General features: G+C 36.0%; 3 protein-coding genes across 3 annotated transcripts; 2 read left to right on the top strand and 1 right to left on the bottom strand.

Annotated features, from left to right (window-relative positions):
- The first annotated feature begins 697 nt into the window (after nucleotides 1–697).
- Nucleotides 698–6,927, top strand: LOC117983267 (V-type proton ATPase 16 kDa proteolipid subunit c). Its single transcript, XM_034969755.2, has 3 exons — nucleotides 698–934; nucleotides 4,212–4,401; nucleotides 5,400–6,927. The coding sequence occupies exons 1-3, from the start codon at nucleotides 862–864 to the stop codon at nucleotides 5,608–5,610; spliced, it is 474 nt and encodes a 157-aa protein (XP_034825646.1). The 5' UTR covers nucleotides 698–861; the 3' UTR covers nucleotides 5,611–6,927.
- Nucleotides 6,928–8,645: 1,718 nt separating this feature from the next.
- Nucleotides 8,646–14,918, top strand: Ostgamma (oligosaccharide transferase gamma subunit). Its single transcript, XM_034969753.2, has 7 exons — nucleotides 8,646–8,837; nucleotides 11,161–11,249; nucleotides 12,047–12,239; nucleotides 12,723–12,863; nucleotides 13,432–13,720; nucleotides 14,241–14,430; nucleotides 14,760–14,918. The coding sequence occupies exons 1-7, from the start codon at nucleotides 8,760–8,762 to the stop codon at nucleotides 14,773–14,775; spliced, it is 996 nt and encodes a 331-aa protein (XP_034825644.1). The 5' UTR covers nucleotides 8,646–8,759; the 3' UTR covers nucleotides 14,776–14,918.
- On the bottom strand, nucleotides 14,859–18,678 carry LOC117983266 (polyprenal reductase). The gene is made up of 4 exons (XM_034969754.2): nucleotides 18,165–18,678; nucleotides 17,758–17,946; nucleotides 16,597–16,904; nucleotides 14,859–15,582 (listed from the first exon to the last, which is right to left on the bottom strand). Exons 1-4 carry the CDS (start codon nucleotides 18,490–18,492, stop codon nucleotides 15,490–15,492), a joined length of 918 nt encoding a protein of 305 aa, XP_034825645.1. The 5' UTR covers nucleotides 18,493–18,678; the 3' UTR covers nucleotides 14,859–15,489.
- Nucleotides 18,679–25,346: the final 6,668 nt, after the last annotated feature.

The following is a 25,346-nucleotide window of genomic DNA, read 5'->3' as shown; positions in this document are numbered from 1 at the left end:
CTCTTAAATGGACTTATCTCTATGGTCTACTCTATTTATTTGATTTTTGGAACTTCTGGGCTTTTGGACTCTTTATATTCACGAGGACGGCCCCGAAGCCGGAACCCAAGCTCCAAAAATCAAAATTAAACTACACATATTTTTAATTTTGTTTTACATAACTAGTTATTATTATTTAAATATAGTTACTCAGTCCAAAGAAATATAGCACAGAGCGCAGTTGATATTTTATTTTCAGCTTTCATTCCTACTAGTATTAATATTTAGTTTTTTATCTCGGTAAGATCAAAACTGGGTAGTCTTGAAATAATTTCTAGGGCATGGGTAACAAAAGAAATGAACCTCTTTTCGTTTTAAATTTCGCGCACTTTAATCTGGTAACATTAAAATTAAACAAATCAATAATTATTTATATAGGTATTCAATTAATTTACGGCAAATATCAGCAATATTTTGAAACAAAAAATATTTTAAAATAAAACAAGTGTAATCAAATAATAAAATTACATTAATTTCCATAAGTTATTATTTTTGCCATAAAAAAGTATTAAAATGTTTAACCAGAACATGCGCAAAGAAAATTAGCTGGCCAGCGATCCACATCAATGTTATACGTCATACTTCTGCGAATTTCTAAGCTCAGGATTGGTCGCGCATTTCGGAAGTGTCGTATCAACGCCAATCAGAAGTTAGGGCATATCGAGTACTGCCTTGAACATCAATCGTCATATGACCCATTCTATCGAGTCTGCAAAGCTGGGGCCATATTTGTCTGTGCTAAAATAGTTTCGTGGAGTGAGTGTGTGCAGATAGTCGTCACAGTTTTGGGACCTGTAAATACTCCCACACTTCATAATCAAAATGGCTGACCCAAATCCCATCTATGGACCTTTCTTTGGAGTTATGGGGGCGGCGTCTGCTATCATATTCAGCGGTATGTACTTTGTGTGAATTGTCCCGAGTCCCGATTACAGACTCTATTTCAATACCATCAAAATGCTGTACAAATGGACATGAAATCGCCTTGCTAAGCGGTTTTCAACCTATAAGGGTTACCGAGATGTAATTTACTAATTGCGAATACGGTAATTTTAGGAGTCCTAAATATAGGAACAGCCGCACCTTGATGTTATGCTGACGCTACGAATCTGTCGCGTTTGTATGATGTATCGATTGTGCATATTCTGCATATTGGAATCTATGTTTTGATAGAACCATTGATTAAAAGATTGTGGGCGTAGTTTTCAGTAAAAAGTAAAAACCTTCCTTTCAATCATGTGATGGATAGGGATCTAGAAAAAAGGCTATGTTGGCAGCACTGTTGATGTAGTAAAATTCCGTAATGAATGACACATACTAAGATTTTTTACTTTTGATCTACAGAATTTGGTTTACAGAAAACGGAGCCCTATATCAAAGTCGTAAAGGCATTATTGCATTGACGCTAAGCAATAAAAACGATCATTGATCTGGAAAGCGTATCGAACTGTAAATGACAATGAAACTGAGATTGTTGTACAGAAAAACCCAACTAAGTTGCACCAACATAATCATCAAGTATTCAAGTTACTACTGTAATCAAGGTTTAAACTAGTATTTGTGTAATTATTTCACAAATAATCATCATTTTTTCTCATGAAATTTGTCATCACATGACTTGATAACTTGATCATGTGATGGGAGTCAGCTGTTTTCATAGTTAGGTTAACCATAGCTTCATTCTCACTATAACATTTATGATATATACCTAAATGTGGTATTAAAGGTATTTAATATTATTTTAAACTAATTCTTATAGTTATTACTTACTCAAAAAACATTTCTTAAACATATTGATGATAGAAATGACAAAACTTAATTATTATAAGTACCTTTACTAAATCTAGATAGTTATAAGCTTTGGACTGCATATTATAAGTAAAAGAGTTGTTTTAGGTATCTTATGAAAGGATTCCTATCGTCTAAGCTCTTTCTTTCTTCACGCTGGGTTGGTTTCCTTACTTAAACGTTTCCTTGCATTGCCCTTCTTCGCTCCAGAAGCTGAGTGCACCGCCCAGGTGGCTTAGGGCTTCATGGAGTGAGGTTGGGGATCTTAAATGGCGTTTGCGTTGTGCTGCCATGCCCGTGTACTCTAAGAGCATGTGGTTCGGTGTTTCATCAACCCCCATGCAGGCCCTGCACAGGACTTGGTGACAGCTATAGCGTATAAGGGGTTTATTTAGTGAGCAATGTCCCATTATCTTCCTAAGTTTAATCTTCATTTTTGGGGTTCCACATCTCCAGAGAAAAATAAAAGGAACCCTTTAGGATCACTTGTCTGTCTGTTTGCCAAGATATGTCAAGGAAATCAAAACATTAGGGTACTTCCCCTTGATCTAGAATCATGAAAGGCAGGTCGCAATAGCACAAGTAAAGGGAAAAATCCGAATACCTACTGTGAATCTGTGGTTACATCACAACAAAATTAAAAGTGTAGGTAGGTATTTCTTGTGGGATATTACAGAACCCTTTGTGTGGGAGTCTGACTCGCCCTTGTTTTTATGTAGGTACTTTTTCATGTATAACTAGCTGATGCCCGCGACTTCGTCCGCGTGGATTTCCGTTTTTCAAAATCCCGCGGGAACTCTTTGATTTTCCGGGATAAAAAGTAGCCTATGTCTTAATCCAAGGTATAATGTCAAAGTCAAATTTCAAAATATTATGATTGATATTATGATGAAAGAAAAGAAAGAAGAAACAAAATGCATTTATTTGTTGTTGGTGTCACAGATAAAAACAAAATACAAATGTAACATTTTCATCTGTGACACCACCCCAAATGGGTGTACAGCTCAGCATAATGTCTTGCATCATATGCGTTAACACGCATAAGATGCTGATTTTCAGCTTGACCGTGACTGTGATCATCAACTTTGCAACAGCAAAGTAAAAAAAAAAAGGGTCCTAACACTCTGATCTGAGCTGAAGCCTAAAAAAACTTAGTCCAGTATTCTGTCAGCACTGGAACTAGAAATCACATGATTTTATAATCATAATACCTATTATCAAAAGTTGACATTGTACATACAGAACTAAATTGATATGACTAATAGTAGGCAGACAGTTCGAGCTATCTTTTTCATGCATGTTGGAAAAAATATTTAAGTAATATAGCCAGTCACATGGTAGGTATGAATGGGTAGGTAGGTATGATGCTTATAAGTTGAACACTTAAACTAAACAATGGTTGGCATAGATATCATTGCAAATATAAATTATCAACATATTATGTAGTAGGTACCATCTGATAATGTTCTGTAGTTACCTACCTAGCTGACTAAGACTTTGTCCACATGGATTTAGGTTTTAAAGTCCTGTGGGATTTTGATCATTTAATTTAATATTGTGACAATCGCAATCACCTTTTGATTGGCCGACACTTGCTGTCTATTGGTTACAATGCATTGTTGCAACAAGGATACCATAAGTTCAGGCAATCACAACAATTGCGATTGTAATAAAAATCGGCCCACGCCCGTTCGGTACCCTCATTCGGCACATTGTCTTGATTACGTGACTTTTGAGTCCGCCAATCACAACAAAGCATGGCCTGTCCCCGCCACCATTTTACGATTTTGTTTCCATGCAAAACCTTCAGCATACTCTTGAGGTTGAATTCTCTGTGATTTATCATAACAGCTGGCTGATGTCTCCAATCAATTATTATTTAATAGCTTATGCTCGCTACTTCGTCCGCACAGACTACACAAATTTCAAACCCCTGTTTCACCCCCTTAGAGGTTGAATTTTCAAAAATCCTTTCTTAGCAGATGCCTATTAATAGCTATCTGCATGCCAAATTTCAGCCCTATGCGTCCAGTAGTTTTAGCTGTGCGTTGATAGATCAGTCAGTCACCTTTTCTTTTTATATATTTAGATAGTCCATACTAATATTATAAATGCGAAAGTGTGTGTCTGTCTGTCTGCTAGCCTTTCACGGCCCAACCGTTTAACCGATTTTGACGAAATTCGGTACAGAGATAGCTTGCATCCCGGGGAAGAACATAGGCTACTTTTTTCCCGGAAAATTAAAGAGAACCCATGGGATTTTTTCAAAACCTAAATCCACGCGGACGAAGTTGCGGGCATCATCTAGTAAATAATAATTACCTAGTCTGTTGATGCTGATTGCCATAAAATGTCATTAAATTTTTTCTTTGTTGAAATTCCAGCCCTGGGAGCTGCCTATGGAACGGCCAAGTCAGGCACCGGTATTGCCGCCATGTCGGTGATGCGGCCCGAGCTCATCATGAAGTCCATCATCCCCGTCGTCATGGCGGGTATTATCGCCATCTACGGGCTGGTCGTTGCCGTCCTGATCGCCGGTTCCCTAGAGTCACCTGCCACATATCCCTTGTTCAGGTGTGTATAGTTTTTTTTTAATTTATAGATGCTTGGCTGCAATCAGTTCTACTGACAAGTGATGATGCAGCCTAATATGGAGTGCACTTGCCTAGAAGATGGCTATTAACTCTTAGACTTGAAGGTACCCTTAATTGGAGAAGAAAACTGATGCTGGAAGGGCGTATCCTAGCAGTTCTAATAATACAGTAGAAATTACATCCTGACTACTATGAGCAGTACCCTAGTAGTTTAGACAGCCTTTTATTCGGAAGGGGCTATCTTTTATCTTAATCTTTTATCGGGGGTTCAGTCCAGGGCACTTGCCACTAATTTGTCAGAGTTGTGTGCTTTTTTAAGCAATGAGATATCACTTGTTTTAGTGGTGAAGGATAACATCGTGAGGAAACCTAGTTTGGGGTGACATCCTGCCCACTGGACCGCTGAGGGAAGTGGCTGGATAAGAAAGGTGGAGGACCATGTGTGGTTTGCCACATCCGCGTAAAGGTCTATGTCCAGCAATTGACAAAAGCCTGATGATGAATTATAGCAAACTATATGCAACACGATAATAGACATTGTATTATTGTGAAACAGATTTTTAAATTAAATGATGCCTGCGACTCCATCCGTGTGGATTTAGGTTTTTAATATCCATAGGAACTTTAAGATAGTCTAGGATAAAAAATATCCTTAGACCGACCCTAGACAGGAAAATAAAGATTGCACATTCAGAAGCTTTTTCCTCATTATTGTTGATCATTAGTCATTTTGCAAACTTGACCTAGTTTTTTTTAAATTCGGATACAAGTTAGCCCTTGACTGTAATCTCACCTGGTGGTAAGTGATGATGCAGTCTAAGATGGAAGCGGAAGAGGAAATTTAGAAATTAGAAAGTTCCAAATTTCCCCTGCCGGGAAACAAGCGTGGGACCTCCTACTGATAAGACCACTGACCGCTCACCATTGCAGCAGGGAGGTAGTTTCATAGTACTAATGATGTATTTTGTTTGTTTCCAGAGGGTTCATTCACTTGGGCGCTGGTCTCGCGGTAGGCTTCTCTGGGCTCGCGGCCGGGTTCGCCATAGGTATCGTGGGCGACGCCGGCGTGCGCGGAACGGCCCAGCAGCCGAGGTTATTCGTCGGAATGATTCTTATCCTCATTTTCGCTGAAGTGTTGGGTCTATACGGTCTCATCGTAGCCATCTACCTTTACACGAAACAACAGTAAACCCTCTTCTAGCACACTCCAATCACCCGTGCCCCGGAGCTCTATGCCTCTATGTGATCTATGCTCATTACAAATATCTCGCGCACAGGGGACGTCGTCGCCGGTAGCGACCCCGCATAGCGCCCCGAGGCACTTTCTATACACGCTGAAATTTTAATGGTTGTTGTCCCGAATCGAAATGAAAAGTGGTATTACAATCGATTTATAAATATAAAAAACTATAAGAGTCAAAAATGTCAAATTTACAATCGAGAAAAACAAAAATCGAATGAGACCTCGACCCAATAGTAGTACCGCGTGCGTGCAGGCTAGTTTATGCCGTATTACTACGCGCGAGAGTTTATTTTGCTCTAAACTTGTTCACTTTATTGGCAAGCGCGGTTGAGTGGATGTACCTACCTACTATTCACATTACGTCTAGTGAGTTACTATAGTTTCTCACACTTTCGAGTTGATGATTTTTTTTTCAAAACAACATTTTTACTTTTTAAGTTTAACTCAATATTTCAATAGTACTACTGAGGGCAAATCGTTCTGCCGCGGGAAGACAACCACTAAAATTTCACCGTGTTTAGTAACCTATTTAACCTCCTTGCTTCACTATAGACTCGTACAACTGCAGACTGAAAACTGCGGTTGTATAGTGCTCATACGAGAGCACAACCACCGTTTTGTGATTGTGCTGTGGTACTTAGCTTCACTTCGCTCGCATATCTCCGGCCCGATGCGGACTCGATGCTGCGTCTGTATCGTGCCTTGAGAACGCGAACTGTTTTGTAATAAGTTTTTTTTATCTTCAATTTTATAACGAACACACGTTCCCCGAACGTAACCGAATCATGGTTGACGCTACCGCGCGATGACGGAGTTATTTATTATTTTATTTTAGTTCCCGCCATCTTGTGTTACGGTGACTGGAGTAACTTCACCAACATATCGATATTGTTTGCGCGAACCGTTACATCAGACGATATCAATTTTAGATTATTTTAGCGTTAAGGCGAAACTAATGTACAGTTAGAGTAGACATTTAAGTCCAAACAATTTATCTTAAATATAATTAATGATCCGTTGAAGCCTGCAGGGTACTGTGTACCGACTATCTATAATTGCTGAGAGTTTGAAGGTTGAACCTGGCTTAGCATATACAGCTTTCAGTGTTGTAAGTGGGTGTACTTATCCATAACTACTTGTACTGTTTTTACCTGTATTGTGTACCGACGCTGTCTACTGTGTCTCGCTGAATTATTCCAAAGCGAGCCACAAACAAATGTATTGCCAGGCATCAGATAATAAACATGATTTGTACATTCCATATTATTTTGTTTCTATTTGTTTTGTGCGTTTTATTTTCCTTGTGAATCTTCATATGAGCGAACAAGATATACTTTATATTTATTAGGAAAAGGGCGTATGCTACATGACATTGCGCTGTATTGTATTAAATTAAACTATTCATATAGGTACAATTACTTAATGTTGAAATGCGTTTCTGACGACTTACTATGTGAAGTAAATATATATTTCAAAATATTTTTATTATGTATACCTCATAGTCAAAAATAAAATAATGTTTGAATGAATACTTATAACTTTGGTAAGTAAATAAAATAAATACAAATAGGTGAAATTGTATTATTTTAGGTTTCATGTTAGAGAATGTTATAATCTTTGGTGTTATTGAATGAATTGTGTTAATAAAATATTTTGAAAAGTACTGTAAATTATGAATCGAGTGTTTCAGTTCAATTATCCAATTTGTTTTGTTTGCTCATTCCTGTCCCTATTCCTCACAAAATAGGTAATAGATAGCTGAAACAGGTACTTGGGTACTAAGAGAAAATCAATAATTTTGATTAGGTAATTGTTAGTCTAAGGGCGCCTTCAAATTCGCCGCATGCCGCATGGCGGCTCTGCAGCGCTTCTTTGTAAATCCATATATAAATACGCGCGACTACCGCGCATTACTTCATCGATTCGAAGTTATATGGATTTACAAAGCAGCGATGGCTCCGCGCGGCACTTTTCGGCAAGTTTGTAGGCGCCCTTACACCAAAATAAGCTTTTTATTTTAAGGCCTAGCAAAAAAACTAGTAGGTATGGATTAGGCAAATAAAGGGATCCTGCCCGAAACGTGCCATTGCCAACGGGACCCTGGCCCTGCGCTGTTTCGTCCGTCCGTCAGTGGACTTGTAGGTATCAAATCAAATAGATGGTTGAAATCACAAATACCTGAAAATTTCCTAGGTACTAGGTTGTGTTATAAGTTATAACTTGTACGATGGTGGTTAACCCAAAGAAATTTTAAGTACTACGATGTGTTAACCACTAGTTATTAACTAATTCTATTGCCGCTTCATCGACAATCATAATTTAAATTTACAAATGGCTGCCATGAAAGAAAATTAAGTGTTATTTTTGTATGATGGTACGGAACCCTTCGTGTGCGAGTCCGAGTCGTACTTAACCGATTTTTTCTAAACTGCTACGAAAATTGCTAAGCCCTAAATTAATCCATATCCTACTAAAATCGCAGGATACTGGTAAATCTGGTCACCCCGAGTGTGAAGTGTAAACTGTCAACCATTGTCAAGTGCACGCAGTGCTTCCAGTGCTTTCACTTATAGGGATTTCACCCTATTTTATGGTAAAACGACAAATATCAGGTAAGTACGGCTTAGGAGTTGGAACGCTTTTCATGTTGACAGGGATTTAGGGTAATTTGGGGTAACATCGAACTTTAGGGGATAATTCAATTTTTCAGAACCTGTATTTTTTTTAGATTAATTGTCAAAAGGGGATAGGATCATAAGGCGAGAAAAGGGTAGAATGGAAACTTTTTCATCGCAGAAATATTAAAGCGTATTTTTATAAGTACAATAATAAATTATATACTTATGCCCTAATTAATCAGGATATTGTGAATTTTTTGATACCTATGGGAAACCTACAGAAACTATGGTAAATCCAGGGTAAAACTAAAATCGTAAGTGGAAACACTGAATGCAAGTGACGTTCATAAAAGCTGTCATTTTCAATTATTATAGTGATCGTTGGCGTATTTCTATTGGCTTTTGAAATCTGAATTTTTATTATTAATATTGAGTTTTCTAAATAAACTAAAACTATTTGAATAGAAGATCGCTAAAATGAAGTTTAAATCGTTGTTAATTTTTACTATAATCCTTACTTACTACAGCAGCAATGCACAAAATCGTGCAAAAGGGGTACGTATTATTTACAAAACTATGCCGGTGAAATTTCGAAAATATTGGCTAATTATGCTTGATTTGGTACAGAAAACTATGATAACCTAGTACTTAGTTCCTAAATAGATACATAGAAGTTACCAATATTTATATACCAGATATCTAGTATTCTAGTAGGTACAAGTTAACACTCTGCTGTGGAGGCATAACTACGTGTGAAAAGAAGCAAGCAAGGGCTACATCTCACATGAAAGAAGGACCTAAGACACTAATTACTAGATCCCATTGGAGTTTTTTGATTTTCTGGGATAGAAGCAGCCTATGTCACTTGTCTTTAACTTATTCCTTGCAAAAAATCACATTGATCAAACATCACAGAAAACTTTCAGGCATTCAGGGTTTCTCACTGTATGAGAAATATGTAGGACCGTCAGACATGCAGGTTTCCTCATGATGTTTTCCTGTACCGTTAAAGCATGTGATATTTAATTGCTCAAAACCCACATAACTTTGAAAAGTCAAGGGTGTGTGCCCCAGTCTAACCCTGGACCTCCCAAATCGGAAGCTGGAGTCTTAGCCACGTTTTATCTAACCAGCTTATGCTCGCGACTTCGTCCGCATGTGCTACACAAATTTCAAACCACTGTTTTGCCCCCTCAGGGTAAGAATTTTTAAAAATCCTTAGAAAATGTGGTATGTCATAATAGCTAACTGCATGCCAAATTTCAGCCCGATCATCAAAAAAAAAAAATCAAAATCAAATATTTTATTCAAAGTAAGTACATACGGAGTACACTTTTTGAATGTCATTACAAAAGTAAAATCACAAAAATAAAATAAAATAGTATAAATCAGTTTACAATAATAAAATAAAAATAGAATAAATCAGGTTACAAATTTAAGGTACCTACTTAAGTAATTATTGTAAAAAGTAGTAATTAAATTATCAAATAGTAAGTCATTATTTCAGTTACAATTCAACGTCAAAATTAACAAAAAATAACAATAAATAATAAAACACTTAATGTTAATATGTAACATTACTTCAATGTATTAGAGCCTAAAGGAGTTGTCCAAGCATCCTTATCCGATATATAATCGTCTAACTTGTAGTAGCCTTTCTTACACAGGCTTTTTTTGATGAAATGTTTAAACCTCCCTTCTGGTAAACTTTGAACTTCTGACGGAATTTTATTATAATAGCGGACAGCACTGCCCAAAAATGACTCGCTAACCTTCGTTAGTCTGAACCTCTGGGTTTCCAATTTATTTTTATTCCGTGTGTTAAAATTATGTCTTTCATAATTGGTTTTAATATGTTCTCTATTCTTGCGAACATACATTATATTTTCATATATATATTGACTCGTTACTGTCATAATATTACTTTCTTTAAATACTTCTCTCAGCGATTCACGTGGACCTAAGTTGTATATGGCACGAACTGCACGTTTTTGTAACAAAAATATAGTTTTAATATCGGCAGCTCGGCCCCATAGCAAAATACCGTATGTCATCAGACTATGGAAGTAACTAAAATAAACAATTTTAGCAGTAGACACATCCGTCAGCTGTCTAATTTTTCGTATAGCATAAGCGGCCGAGCTCAATTTTTTAGAAAGCTTACGGATATGACTTCCCCATTGAAGCTTACTGTCGATACCTATCCCAAGAAATACTATTTCTTTCACTAATGCTAATTTGTCATTGTCTAAGAGAATTTCAGTGTCTACCTGCCGTACATTAGGAAGGGTGAATTTAATACATTTAGTTTTTTTGGAGTTTAACAGCAGATTGTTTGCTGTAAACCAGTTCAAAACCCGGGATAGAGCAATGTTTACTTCTTCTACGTTACTAAGCTGTCTTTTAATTTTAAAAATAAGCGACGTATCATCAGCAAACATCACTATATCTGAGATCTTCTGAACCATATGAGGCAAATCATTTACGTATACTAAGAATAAAAACGGACCTAAAATGGAACCCTGTGGTACTCCCATTTTAACCAAAGATCCCTCTGATTTAATCCCACCTATGTCTACCTTCTGCAATCTATTGAAAAGATATGACTGTATTAGGTCTCGTGCTTGATTTTTGATCCCGTAAAACTGGAGTTTACGCAGTAGAATCTGATGATCAACACAATCAAATGCTTTGGAAAGATCACAAAAGACGCCAATTGCATCTTGTGATCCGTCCAGTAGTTTGGGCTGTGCATTGATAGATCAGTCAGTTAGTCAGTCTTTTATATATAATAGATAAAATAAGTAAATTAATTATTATTTATGCATATTAACAGGCTTATATTGAAACTTTAAAAAAAAAAATTGTCTTATTACAGCTTGAAGAAAAAGTCCAGCAGTTGACTGACATGACCGCTAAACAGGCAATAATACCATTAAATTTGAATAAGTTCAAGGAGTTTGTCAGGTATTGCTTTTTTTTTAGCTGTTGTTAAAAAGAAAGAATGAGAAAGTATAATAATATATTATGCAACATCATTTTGTCATACATTACAATACTCTATCGGACATCTGAGTGAGATCTAAAGAGCACACTCTGACTTAGCCTAGACTTAAGACAGAGTTAAAACGAGACAAAGCTATATCTCATATAAATCTGTCTCGTCTTAGGTCAATCGTAAGTCTGAGCAAAGTCAGCTTTATAGATCTCAGCCTGAGCGCTCAAGGTTACGTCCGATAGTTTGCACAGTTCAGTGTACATTTTATTATCCAGATACAGTAAAAACTCGATTATCCGGTCCTCAGTTATACGGATTCGCGATTATCCGGACTACCAACCGAAAATTGTTCGGCCAAGTGCGAGTCAGACTCGAACACCGAGGGTACTCGGGTATTTTATCCTCCATTTTGTACAATAAATCAAAAACTATTATGCATAAAAATAAATAAAAATCTGTTTTAGAATTTACAGGCAAAGCCCTTTCATATGTTATCCCACTTGGTATAGTTATCTTACTTTGAAAATTGAAAATACTATTATAGTGAACTACATAATATGCACAAAACCTGCTTTTCTTCATAAATTTGACTATCCGGATTTTCGATTATCCGAATCCCTAACGACAACAATTAGTCCGGTTAATCGAGTTTTCACTGTACCTATATCAGCCGCGTCCGATAATTTGCTACCGCCTTAACACTACCTTGTGGGCTGAATGAAGTTTATAATTCAAATCTTATAGGTTCTATACATTGCTTTTCCAGATCGCCTCCAAGGGACTATTCGTTTGTGGTGATGTTCACAGCAATGGCCCCCTCTCGACGGTGCGCTATATGCCAGCACGTGTATGACGAGTATTTGATCGTAGCAAACTCCTTCCGATTCTCGCCCGCTCATAATAATAAGCTGTTCTTCGGAATGGTTGATTTTGATGAGGGATCAGACATATTCCAGATGGTAACTATAGTTTTTTTATTTTTTTATCTTTATAATCTTGAATGTTATATTGGTGATGAGTTACATATGAATAAGTATGACAGTTTTAATTTCAGCACTACAACATCTGTGGGTATTAGCATAATTGACATTTTAAGATCTATTGATATGCTGTTAACTACGTATATTCTATTTTTGGGTCCTGTACCTCAGTAATTTTACGCAACTAATAAGTTCTTGCAGAAGTCAGAGATATTTTGATATTAATTGTACTTTAGCGTTTAAACTATCGTGAGTGATTTCCATTATAATATGTATATAGTATATTTCTACGGCTATACTCACGTATCCAGTCGATGTTAGCCCAACTAGATTCGAACCCACCCGAGGTCCTTTTTCAAGGGAGGCAGCTCGCAGAGATGCGCGTGCCGCTGCCCGTACTTATGTAATTAATTGTACTTATGTACCTACCCTAGATTAATAATATGCTATGTACAATTTCAGCTCCGCCTGAACACAGCACCGGTGATCATGCACTTCCCAGCTAAGGGTAAGCCCAAACCAGCTGACTCCATGGACTTCGAGCGGGCGGGCATACATGCTGAGGCCATTGCCAAGTGGATACAGGATAGGACTGATGTTCAGGTACAACTAACCTTTAATCCTATCACTACCCATATTATAAATGCGAAAGTATGTTTGTTTGTCGTTCAATCATGTCGCAACGTTGCAACGGATTGACGTGATTTTTTGAATGGGTATAGTTAAAGACCTGGAGAGTGACATATGCTACTTTTTATCCTGAAAAATCAAAGAGTTCCCACGGGATTTTTAAAAAACCTAATTCCACACGGACGAAGTCGCAGGCATCAGCTAGTAAAATTATAAATGTGAAAGTGTGGATGTTATGTGTATAATAATAAATAAATAAATAAATGTTTGTTACTCAATCAAGCAAAAACTACTGGACGGGTTTGGCTGAACTTTGGAATAGAGATAGATTATACCCAGGATTAACACATAAGCTACTTTTATCCCGGAAAATCAAAGAGAGAGAGAGAGAGAGTAAGAATGATTTTGAAAAAACGTAAATCCACGCGGACGAAGTCGCGGGCATCATCTAGTCTATATAAATCAGTACCCTTATTATAAATGCGAAAGTGTGTTTGTTTGTTGGTTTATTAAAAAAATGATTTTCTCCCTTTTTTCACAGGTAAGGGTGTTCCGCCCACCAAACTACTCAGGAGCAGTAGCATTTTCCATGCTCTTCATACTAGTGGGCGGTTTCCTCTACCTCCGACGCAACAACCTCGAGTTCCTCTACAACAAGCAGATGTGGGCGGTTGCGGCGTTGTTCTTCTGCTTCGCGATGGTGTCTGGACAGATGTGGAACCAGATCCGGGGACCACCTTTCTTCCATAGGAGCAAGAATGGCCCGGTTTATATCAACGGGGGATCACATGGACAGTTTGTGTTGGAGAGCTATATTGTTGCTATATTGAGTATCCTTTTGAAAATGCTTATCTGTTTATTCAAGCTAATCTTAATAATGGGATGGGACATGCTGGAAAAATCGACCAAGTGCGAGTCACTCGCGCACTGAGAGGGTTCCATACTACAGTCATATTTTTTAGACTTTTTTCACGATATATCAAAAAGTATTATGCATAAAAGTAAAAAAATCGGTTTCAGAATGTACAGGTAAAGTGCCCTTTCATATGAAATTTTGTATCTTCTTCTATCTGATCTTTGAATCTCAGTTTGAAAGTTGAAAATACTAGTTATTTGTTCATGAGCACATTTTAAGTTTTTTTGACATGTAACCACAAATTCACAGTTTTCGGACGCTTTGTCGGTCTCAATGACAGAGACAACGCTCTATAAAACCGTTATCTCTCTCTAAAGGTCGATGTATAATATTTTCTGCTGGGTACTGTACTTACTAATCCCACAAATATTGGAAATACCATAGACAACTTTTTTTTCAGTTATACAAAATTTTCCTTAACCCATTATGACCAGATTGCGCCGTAGTAGTAGGCATGATACTGATGATCGAAGCAGCCGGCGGAGTGAAAGGGACGGACTCACAACAGCCTCAGGAGGGAAAGAGACGGCGGTTCCAGTCCGTGGTCGGATTGGTGCTCGTTTGTGTGTTCTTCTCCCTACTCCTGTCTGTGTTCAGAGCTAAAACACAGGGGTATCCTTACAGGTAAGAATCATGAAGTAAAAGTAATGGAAAGTTCACTTCCAATACTAACTTGAAAAAAACCGGCAGAGAGGGTTCCGTACTACAGTCGTAATTTTTCGACATTTTGCACGATAATTCAAAAACTATGATGCATAAAAATAAATAAAAATCTGTTTTACAAAACACAGGTAAAAAGTCCTTTCATATGATACCCCACATATCTTACTTTGATAGTTGAAAATAGCAATATTAGTCATTTAACATGGCTAATATTCTTTAAAAAAAAAATTGCGCGTGAGAACTCATTTTGTACGGAAGCATATATATATATATATTTTTTTTTTTTTCAGTTTCCTGTTCAAGTAAGGACCTGTACACAATATTATTATTATAGTTGTAGTGTGTGCAATTCATAAGTGTGATGTATTTTAATAATAAAAATTCCACTATTTAAAATAATATGATTTATTTCTCATTTTTTTGTAAATAAAGGTATTATGTTACATTAATTTTATTCTAGTTTTTATTTATCTATCCTAGAAAATAATAAATTAATAATTAAATTTAAGTTAGCCTCTTTAATTATCTCAATAGAAAAATATACCCTATAATATTATATTTTACAGCCCTTTTCCTTTTTATATTAATAATCTTTTATAAATTTAAATAATGATTTTAATTTTTTTTTTGACATTTTACCCAATGTTAAAATAAACATCTGCTTAATATTAAGTGTGATTTAAGTATTCGATCAAGTAAGTATTTTTTTGTAAAATATTAATAAAATATTTGTTAGCAAATTCTAATCAATGAACTAAAACTAAAAACTATCATCAGAGTGATTCGTTAACTCAGTGTCTTGTCACTGAATGATGGCCACTGAGCTTATTGACATTGGTTGGTTCTACATTGCTGATTCATTGAGCGATATTAAAATATTTTTTTCGCAGTAAACCTTCAATGGATTAAAAATAAATGTCAAATGAGCTTGGTGGTTTTTTGAAAATTCAACCCCTAAGAGGGTGAAATAGGGGTTTGAAATTTGTGTAGTCCACGCGGACGAAGTCGCGAGCAGTATATTCAATATATTTTAGGTATAAATGCAGTTCTATCCTTAGGATAGTCTTTAAATGTATTTTTGTACCATTCGTGCGCGTGTATCGAAGTTTGTACCTGCAACAAAAGGTAGGTAATTTTTAATTTAGGTATAGACTAAGCACTTGAAAATCTTCTTATATTTTAATAAAATGATCTTTTATTTTTTAATGGGGAAATCAGTTGTCAGCTTGTAGCAAAATGTTTGATTTCTCACTCAAGTAGTAGATGGCGCTAGACGGCGTTATCATGCGCTAAAGTTTAGCTGTTTATGAGATACAACTGTCTACACCACATTGTGTAATCTGACGGACGGACCTATATGGTTCCTATATACTACTTTTTAATTTTTTGAAAGCGTTCGTGATTGATCATGAAAACGCTCATGACTTGACACAGAACAGAATCCATACTTCCATACAAAATACTTAGGTACTACAGTATATCTATCTATACTAATAAATAAAATTGAAGTGTCTGTCTGTATTCTGTAATTTCGAAAAACTACCTCAAATTAAGCTCATATGGTTATTTGAAATGTACCATTACTGAGTCACACGTTTTTAAAATTTTTGTTTGTCTGTCTGGCATTTCTTCGGAACGGCTGGACCTATTTTGTAATACTTAACATAAGTGTAATGTTATGAATAATTTTTTTTAATCGATAGAGAAGCTTTGCAACATTGTCCCATAACAAAATTGGATTCCATCTCCTGAATCCTGATGCTGTACGGGAGCTGACCACAATTTTTATAAATTTTAGTTTTTTTTAGAAACTGTTATAAATTGAAAGAAGAAGAAAGAAGATGTTTTTATGGGTACTGAGATATCTTGCATCTTGGGGATGGGCTACTACAGAGTACAGATAGGCTACTTTTTATCTCGGAAAATCAAAAAGTTCCCACGGGATTTTAAAAAACCTAATTCCACGCAGACGAAGACGCGGGCATTAGCTAGTAAGACAATAACTCCTTCAAATTGATGAAACAATGACAAACAAAAACTATACTATTTTGCACCTTAAGACCTCTAAATTAAGATCCATTTCACAACAAACAAACATATTACAATAATGTAAATAAGGATGCTCACCTGATTACAAATCACCCATAGGAATATACAAAAGAAGGTCCTTGTAGGTATTAAAATCAGCAACATCACATACATAATAACTTCACATAGCCTGTGAGGACTCGACACATAGCTGAACAATCTACCGTAAGGTATACTATGCTTCTCAGTGACCACTCTGCCAGATTTCTTGTCTCTGCGCAAGTTCGCAAAGATCATGTTGCTTTTATATTGCTCGTACCAAGCCCATAGGAAAATAAGGGTGACTGGTATTGATAGCAAGAGGGTTTTTGTGTCACTCCATAGAATTTTTTCTCGGGTCTGGGCTCCTGTAAATGAATGAATGAATGAATATTTATTTATTACTAATTTTTTTACATTTGACTTAAATGGAGTCCTGGCCCCTAAACTAGGAGATCCCGTATCTTAAGGGCCAGTACCTTCCCATACATAGTGGTTTTACTAATAAATAAATTATATTATCTGCTTAACAAATGAATCAGTATTGTTTGACAGAGAAAATGTTAAAGATAATTATATTAATTATAGGTAGGTACGATCTACTTCAAATCAGATCACCACAAATCTACATGGTTCTAAATGGTATATGAAAAAAAAAACCCTAAAAATAGAGTAAGGTTTTTCTTAGTCTGATACACTTTGTTTAGTGGTAAATTAAAACTACCTGACTATTCATAAGTACTTGTAAAAAGTTTACATGAATAAAAAAACATTCTATTCTATTTAGTTAATGTGTTTAATTATAAAATCTATCATTATGTAGGTATTTTATTTCAAAAGTGAAAACTGCATACTTAATCTATTTTAAGGTCATACCAGAGGTCAGTGAAAGTACAGCTAGTTTTTTTTTAGACTATTAGCCATGTTAAATGACTAATATTCCCCTTTCCTCTCCAATTAAGCGTCAGGCTTGTGCTAGGAGTAGGTACGACAATAGTGCAACGGGCGGGGTTGAACCGTCAACCTTTCGGTTTTCAGTTCACTCCTATACCGGTTGAGCTATTGAGGCTCTTAAACAACAGCTACAGCTAGTTGCTATATAATTACTTACATGTGAGGGACAGGCTACTTTTAATCCCAAAGCTCCCATGGAATTTTTAAAAACCTAAGTTCATGCAGTTGAATTTGCAGATATCAGCTAATACTACAATATTTTCTTACCACAAAACAATGGTGCCTGACCGATAGCAGCGACCACCACAGCAAAGTAATGCACCAGGCCGGCTACATAGTGACTCAGGTTCATTTTGCTGGACTGAGCAAACACTTGCAAATAGTAGGTCTCATAGCATCTTCTTGTACACTGGATGGTCAGCAGTGTGAGAGCTATAATAGCTGCTATTGCAGGCACTGGAAATTCAGTGAAGAGAAAAAGGGATTAGATTAATTTAATAAAACTATAAAAGTAATATATCATTAGAAAAGTATGCAGCAAGTAAAAAGTACTCGACGATTTATATAAAAAGTAAGTAGGTGTTAATAAGTATTTAAACATTAAGAAATATTTATAGTTACGATACAGTCTTTGTGTGTGTCCAAAAGACTTAAAAAATAAATTTATTATTTACCTGACGGCTCATCCTGCTCTAAAAATAATTTTAAGAAAATCACAACATATCTGTGAACACTCAATTCAAAACAATATACCAATAAAGCGTATATCAAAGTAACTGCACTGAAAACCGACGAAAATGCATAGAAATGTCTATAGAGAGCTTTAGGCACTTCGATAATTTGTAAATAATTGGCACCGGACCCTTGGTAGGCGAAACAACCGTATTTGAAGCCTTTTATTATAAACGCCGGTACGTGTTTCTCATAATTCTTTATCACAAATCCAGTAAATGCAACTGTGAGAGCTAAACTTAGGAAACCTAGATCTAATATATTCAACATTTTTGAACACTAAACTTTTGTCGGCTAAACTCTAAATGCGTTAGATCTAAGCTATTTGCGCTTGAAAGTGGCACATAACTGTATAGTAATTTATTAGACTTTCGTTTCGTTCTCATTTCGAGGCTTCGAGCACAGCAATTTACAATCACCGACCCAAAAGTTTACAATCACAACACGTGCTTTTCTGACCGTTAAAAACTGACTTTAAAAATTTGGTTCATAAGGTTGAAAATTCAATGTACAATATAAGAGCAACAAGCGTTTGACAAGTTCTTTTTCTTTTTTTGTCTATCGCTCTATGTACTGCGGTTATTTGACAAGTTTCTAAGATCTTGTCATGTGTGTCAATGTCACAAAGAATTTTGTCTGTGGTCAATGTCAAATGTCAGCTGTGTTCAGTTCAGAAACAACAATTTAAAAAAAATAACGAATTTTAAAAGAAATAAATAATTGGATGGGTAGATTATTATAATGGTTATTAGCAGGTAAAAGAATATAACTAGCTAATAGAAATATTTTTCATTCATAAAAAACTTTTACAAGTAGTTACTGCTGTCTTGCTAACAAAAGGACTGGAAAAGTGCGGCTCTAAAAATATCAGTATGGCAGCCCCAAAAAGTAGGTCCCGGCAGAAAATTGCACATCGAACTTAAGGCAGCTCAGTTCGGTGCTTTCTTCATACAAACGTAGGAGGGAAAATACAACAATATTCGATTGTACGCACAAAACTAAGAATTATATCGATTTATCTCGTCATTATCTAGGTTCAATGATATCTAAAACATTGAAAAAAATATTGATTTAAAAGTTACGAGCCTCAAAAGATTCCTATTTTAACACTAAATTTATGTCAACTTTGGGCGTAAATAAATAAGATTAGGAATAGGAAAATTCTAAAAAAAATTATCATTAGACATAGTTTATTTATTCATTAGTTGAAATAACTTTACTTTGCAAACCTAAATTCAGTAGTTTTTTCTCAAAAATACTTTTCCCAAACTACTGTTCAACCCTTTTCAAGCGCTAGATTTCGGCTAAAATCATCATGCTTCTCACCCCAAAACATTAGACACCGCGCGGGTGGCGGAGGGAAGGGCCAGCCCAGCGGCGCGCGGCTGCGCGTGTAATATTGTGGTTTCTATGACGACAACTGTTGTTATTAATATGTTTTCAAAAACAAAAGTCGTAATGATTTTATAAAATTAATTTTTATTCAGTGGCTATGCAAATGTGTAGAAGATTGAGCAGAGCAGAGTCAATAAGTCCTTCAAATACTTATTGCATTTTGTACATTGACCTCTGGAATTTGAAATTTGGACACCAATTTTATTCATTGGTTTATTGACCTGACTTTGTTGTTGAGGTCCTAGTAGGGATATCTACTCGTGTGGTCCTAGTACAATAGGTAAGTAACTTTGTTTAGTTATTTATTTTATCTAATTTTAAAAAACCGGCCAAGTGCGAGTTGCTCGCGCACCAAGGGTTCCGTACTCAGGTATTTTTTTGACATTTTGCTCCATAAATCAAAAACTATTATGCATAAAAATAAATAAAAATGTGTTTTAGAATACACAAGTAAAGCCCTTTCATATAATACCCCACTTGGTATACTTATTATACATTGAAAATTGAAAATACTAATTATTTTTTCATTAACACACTTTAATTTTTTTTTGTAAGTTGTAATCACAAATCTATGGTTTTCGGATTTATTCCTTTACTTGTGCTCTAAGACCTACGTACCTACTAAATTTCATGATTCTGGGTCAACGGGAAGTATCCTATAGGTTTGTGTGACAGATACGACACAGACGGAGAGACGGACAGACAGACAGACAACGAAGTGATCCTAAGGGTCCCCTTTTTCCTTATAAAGTACGGAACCCTAAAAGGTACCTGTATATGTATAATAATATAGGTAGGTAGGTACCTACCTGGTGGTATTTCTTTGTATTTTTAGGGTTCCGTACCTCAGAAGGAAAAAACGGAACCCTCTGTCTGTCTGTCTGTCGGTCCGTCTGTCCGTCCGTCCGTCTGTCCGTCCGTCCGTCCGTCCGTCCGTCCGTCGTCCTTCAGTCCGTCCGTCCGTCCATGCGTCTGTCGGTCCGTCCATCGGTCCGTCTGCCCGTCCGTCTGTCCGTCTGTTCGTCTGTCTGTCTGTCCGTCTATCTGTCTGTCTGTCTGTCTGTCCGTCTTACAAATAAAGTACGCAACGCTTCGTACAAATAGTACTTTTTTATTTATTATAATAGGTAGTTATAGCGTAGGTATAAGTAAGCGTAGTGTGGGACGCCTTCCAGCACGATGGACCGACGATATACAGAGGCTGGCGGGAAGTGGCTAGGTGAGGAAGGCTGAGGACCGGGTGTGGTGGCGCTCTTTAGGGAAAGCCTATGTCCAACAGTGGACGACCGCAGGCTGATGATGATGGAAAAAATCACGTTGATCCGTTGCACCCCTCACACGTCCCTATCCGCCTTCTCCACTCCTGTCACGCTGGCGAATAAGTTTGGAATAGAATAGGATTTCGATGGAGTGCGTGGATTTTTGTGAACGGAGTTCAACCATGTAGTCGTGGTTTGGTACAATAGTAAATGGTACAATATTAATTCACCAACAACAGTTCCTAAAACCCATAGAATAGGAGTGCAGTACCCTGCAGCATCAGTATTGAAGAGTTGGAACTTAAAGTTCAATAATGGTATATATGTTTGGCATCTACAATATTATCTCACAATCAACAGTGGCTTAGGAGTGCAATACCCAGTACCCTGCATCATCAGGGTTGAAGAGTTGGGATATCGAGTTGAATTATGAAGTCGTTGCTTGGTACCTGAACCAGAGATAGTTTATTCTAAGCGTACCTTTAATATCAATTCAACATCAACTATTCCTAAAACAGCTGATTGAAATCCAAAAGTACAAAAGCTACCCGTCATTATTATGATGATGGTTGAGAAGTTGGAACTTGAAGTTTTAACATGTATGGTTTCTAACAAAAAAGAATGAATGAAATCGGACTACGCGTTAATGAATTACAGCTCAGTATACATTTTAACTTTCAACCCCTCTCCTAAGGGAACCATGCTGAATTTCAGGATAAAAAGTATCCTATATTCTTCCTCATAGTATGACGTCAAATCGTACCAAGTTTCATTGGAATCCATTCAGTAGTTTCAGCGTGATGCGCGGCCGTGATACAGACAGACAGACAGACAGACAAAAATGAAAAAAATTCCAATTTTGGGTTCAGTATCGATTATAGAGTGCCCTCGAAAAAAAAATTTCAAAATATCTTCAATGTACAGAATTTCACCTGTTACAGTTTTATTATAAGTAATAAAATAATAATAATAATATTGATTCAGATACAAGTTAGCCCTTGAATGCAATCTCACCTGGTGGTAGGTGACACGGTAGGTGATACAGTCTTGCTTACGACTATTTCGGATCGGAAATTCTTGGATTCAGGTTAAATGCAGTGCAAAAAGAGAGATCATTAGGATTCCGTACCTCAAAAGGAAAAAGGAACCCTTATAGGATCAGTTTGTTGTCTGTCTGTCTGTCCGTCTTACAAATAAAGTACGCAACGCTTCGTACAAATAGTACTTTTTTATTTATTTATTCAGATACAAGTTAGCCCTTGACTGCAATCTCACCTGGTGGTAAGTGACGATACAGTCTTGCTTACGGCTATTTCGGATCGGGAATTCTTGGATTCAGATTAAATGCAGTGCAAAAAGAGAGATCATTAGGATTCCGTACCTCAAAAGGAAAAGGGAACCCTTATAGGATCAGTTTGTTGTCTGTCTGTCTGTCTATCTGTCAGTCTGTCAGTGTGTCTGTCAAGAAACCTGTAGGGTACTTCCCACTGACCTAGAATGATAAAATTTGGCAGGTAGGTAGATCTTATAACACACGTAAGGGGAAAAATCTGAAAACAATGAATTTGTGGTTATATCACAAAAAATAAATAAAAATGTGTTCATTAACGAATAGTTAGTATTTTCAACTTTCAAGTAAGATTAGTAAACCAAGTGTGATATCATATAAAAGGACCTTACTTGAACATCAAAAACCGATTTTATTTATTTTTATCCATACTAATATTATAAATGCGAAAGTGTATCTGTCTATCTGTCCGTCTGTTTGTCTGCTAGCTTTTCACAGCTCATCCATTTAACCAATTTTGATGAAATTTGGTACAAAAATAGCTTGCATCCCGGGGAAGGACATAGGCTACTTTTATGATAAATAAGATTTAGTGGATACCGCTATTTTTCTGGAAATAACGTTAGATGCGAAACTTCAATGGGGCTCTCATATAAATAACTTATCGAACAGACAGTTCTGCTGCATATGCGGTAAAAAAGATTCGCCAGTTGACAGACATAGAAACGGCGAGACTAGTATATTTTAGTTACTTTCACAGCATTATGTCATATGGCATATTATTAGAAAAGAAAAAGAAAGAAAAGAAAAACGTTTATTTTTTAAAGCTGTACCACACATTACCAGTTACCAACTGGTTAGGTTATCCCAGCGCCTCTTATACTTGAGTAATAAAGTCAAAAAACCTCAAGTAGAAGAAGCGCCGGAATAAAGTATGTCATGTGTGGCACAACCCAAAAAAAAAGGTCCCTACTCAGCATAAATGCATATTGTCTTGCACAAGTACAAAAACATACAGCGCTGGTTTTCAGTAGAAACCCTGATTCAGGTGGCACCACGGAATTATTATGGGGTAATGCTGCTGATATAAATTCTATTTTTGTGCTGCAGAAAAGGGCTGTTCGAGCCATATATAGTATGGGACCACGAGAGTCTCTGCGAACTAAATTTAGAGAAGTTAAAATTATGACAGTGCATAGTCAATATATTTTTGAAAATTTATTGTACGTATATAAAAACATAAATAAATTTAAAAAAAAAGTGACTGTCATAAGTTCAAAGTGACTGTCATAAGTTCAAAGTTTTCATAAAACGTAAACTAATTAAAAAATCCTATTACATTGTAAAGGATTATTTAAATGACTAGCTGATCCCCGCGGCTTCGCCCGCGTAGATTTAGGTTTTTAAAGATCCCGTATAGCCTATGTCACTCAGGAATAATGTAGCTTTCTACTGGTGAAAGAATTTTTAAAATCGGTTCAGTAGTTCTAAAGATTACCCCCTACAAACAAACTTAACGACATTACCTCTTTATATAATACTTACGGAACCCTATTTTTTTCCAAAATAAAATATAGCCTATGTTACTCGTGGATAATGTAGCTTTCGAATGGTGAAAGAATTTTTAAAATCGGTCCAGTAGTTTTTGAGCCTATTCAGTACAAACAAACAAACAAACAAACAAACAAACAAACAAACAAACAAAGTTTTCCTCTTTATAATATTATTAGTGTAGACAACGGGCCGTGCAGCAGAAATCGTAATATTTTAATTTCGCCATAACTTCAAAACCAAACGTCCAATTTTAATCATTCAAAGACCAAATATTATCTCCATAAACTGTTCTTAGTGATGAAATCATTTATGTTGATAAGGATTAATAGCATGAGTAAAATAAACGCGTTTAAATGTAGTCCAAAAAAAATTCAAGATTTTTAAATAAAAAAATGGTTGCTGTGCCTCACTCGACATAGATGGGTATAGTGTGTCGCGGACTTTTTTGTAGATATTTATAAGATCTACAATTAATTAGAACATTTTATAGTTCTATCTTTTATAGTTTAGGCAGCGTACGCAAAATAAGTAACTTTTCTGGTTGATTTTTTACACCTTGTGTCCGAAAAACCCAAATATCTTACGGAACCCTATTTTTTTCCAAAATAAAATATAGCCTATGTTACTCGTGGATAATGTAGCTTTCGAAAGGTGAAAGAATTTTTAAAATCGGTCCAGTAGTTTTTGAGCCTATTCAGTACAAACAAACAAACAAACAAACAAACAAACAAACAAAGTTTTCCTCTTTATAATATTAGTGTAGACAACGGGCCGTGCAGCAGAAATCGTAATATTTTAATTTCGCCATAACTTCAAAACCAAACGTCCAATTTTAATCATTCAAAGACCAAATATTATCTCCATAAACTGTTCTTAGTGATGAAATCATTTATTTTGATAAGGATTAATAGCATGAGTAAAATAAACGCGTTTAAATGTAGTCCAAAAAAAATTCAAGATTTTTAAATAAAAAAATGGTTGCTGTGCCTCACTCGACATAGATGGGTATAGTGTGTCGCGGACTTTTTTGTAGATATTTATAAGATCTACAATTAATTAGAACATTTTATGGTTCTATCTTTTATAGTTTAGGCAGCGTACGCAAAATAAGTAACTTTTCTGGTTGATTTTTTACACCTTGTGTCCGAAAAACCCAAATATCTTACGGAACCCTATTTTTTTCCAAAATAAAATATAGCCTATGTTACTCGTGGATAATGTAGCTTTCGAATGGTGAAAGAATTTTTAAAATCGGTCCAGTAGTTTTTGAGCCTATTCAGTACAACCAAACAAACAAACAAACAAACAAACAAACAAACAAACAAACAAACAAACAAACAAAGTTTTCCTCTTTATAATATTAGTGTAGAAGTGTAGATAAGCAAGCTTGGGAATGAGTTGCTCGGCTGTGTGATAGTTCTAATAAGTTTAATTTATGATTTTGTAAAGTGGTGATAATAAAAAGAATACCCGGCTGAGTTAGCTGTGGGCTCTTCTCAGTCTTGGGCACGTTTGGAACCCTCGTAGCGTTTGCGAAATAATTATATATCACCACTATATTTTACAAATCCAACAACTGACAATCGAAAAGAGTAATTTATTACCTATTTTGAACAAATCATTTGACT

This window comes from Maniola hyperantus, chromosome 6, assembly GCF_902806685.2.
Source record: "Maniola hyperantus chromosome 6, iAphHyp1.2, whole genome shotgun sequence".
NCBI classification, from domain to species: domain Eukaryota; kingdom Metazoa; phylum Arthropoda; class Insecta; order Lepidoptera; family Nymphalidae; genus Maniola; species Maniola hyperantus.
The sequence above is the reverse complement of the archived record's forward strand: the minus strand, read 5'-3'. Positions and strand labels throughout refer to the sequence as shown.

Excerpts from the sequence above, each read along its gene's own strand:
- LOC117983267 (XM_034969755.2), top strand. The coding sequence starts at position 862 with ATGGCTGACCCAAATCCCATCTATGGACCTTTCTTTGGAGTTATGGGG. Across the intron at positions 935-4,211 it reads GTCTGCTATCATATTCAGCG|CCCTGGGAGCTGCCTATGGA; the intron begins GTATGTACTTTG and ends TTGAAATTCCAG. Across the intron at positions 4,402-5,399 it reads GCCACATATCCCTTGTTCAG|AGGGTTCATTCACTTGGGCG; the intron begins GTGTGTATAGTT and ends GTTTGTTTCCAG.
- Ostgamma (XM_034969753.2), top strand. The coding sequence starts at position 8,760 with ATGAAGTTTAAATCGTTGTTAATTTTTACTATAATCCTTACTTACTAC. Across the intron at positions 11,250-12,046 it reads AAGTTCAAGGAGTTTGTCAG|ATCGCCTCCAAGGGACTATT; the intron begins GTATTGCTTTTT and ends TTGCTTTTCCAG. Across the intron at positions 12,240-12,722 it reads GATCAGACATATTCCAGATG|CTCCGCCTGAACACAGCACC; the intron begins GTAACTATAGTT and ends GTACAATTTCAG.
- LOC117983266 (XM_034969754.2), bottom strand. The coding sequence starts at position 18,492 with ATGTTGAATATATTAGATCTAGGTTTCCTAAGTTTAGCTCTCACAGTT. Across the intron at positions 16,905-17,757 it reads TCAGGCACCATTGTTTTGTG|GAGCCCAGACCCGAGAAAAA; the intron begins GTAAGAAAATAT and ends ATTCATTTACAG. Across the intron at positions 15,583-16,596 it reads TATGGGTGATTTGTAATCAG|GTACAAACTTCGATACACGC; the intron begins GTGAGCATCCTT and ends CTTTTGTTGCAG.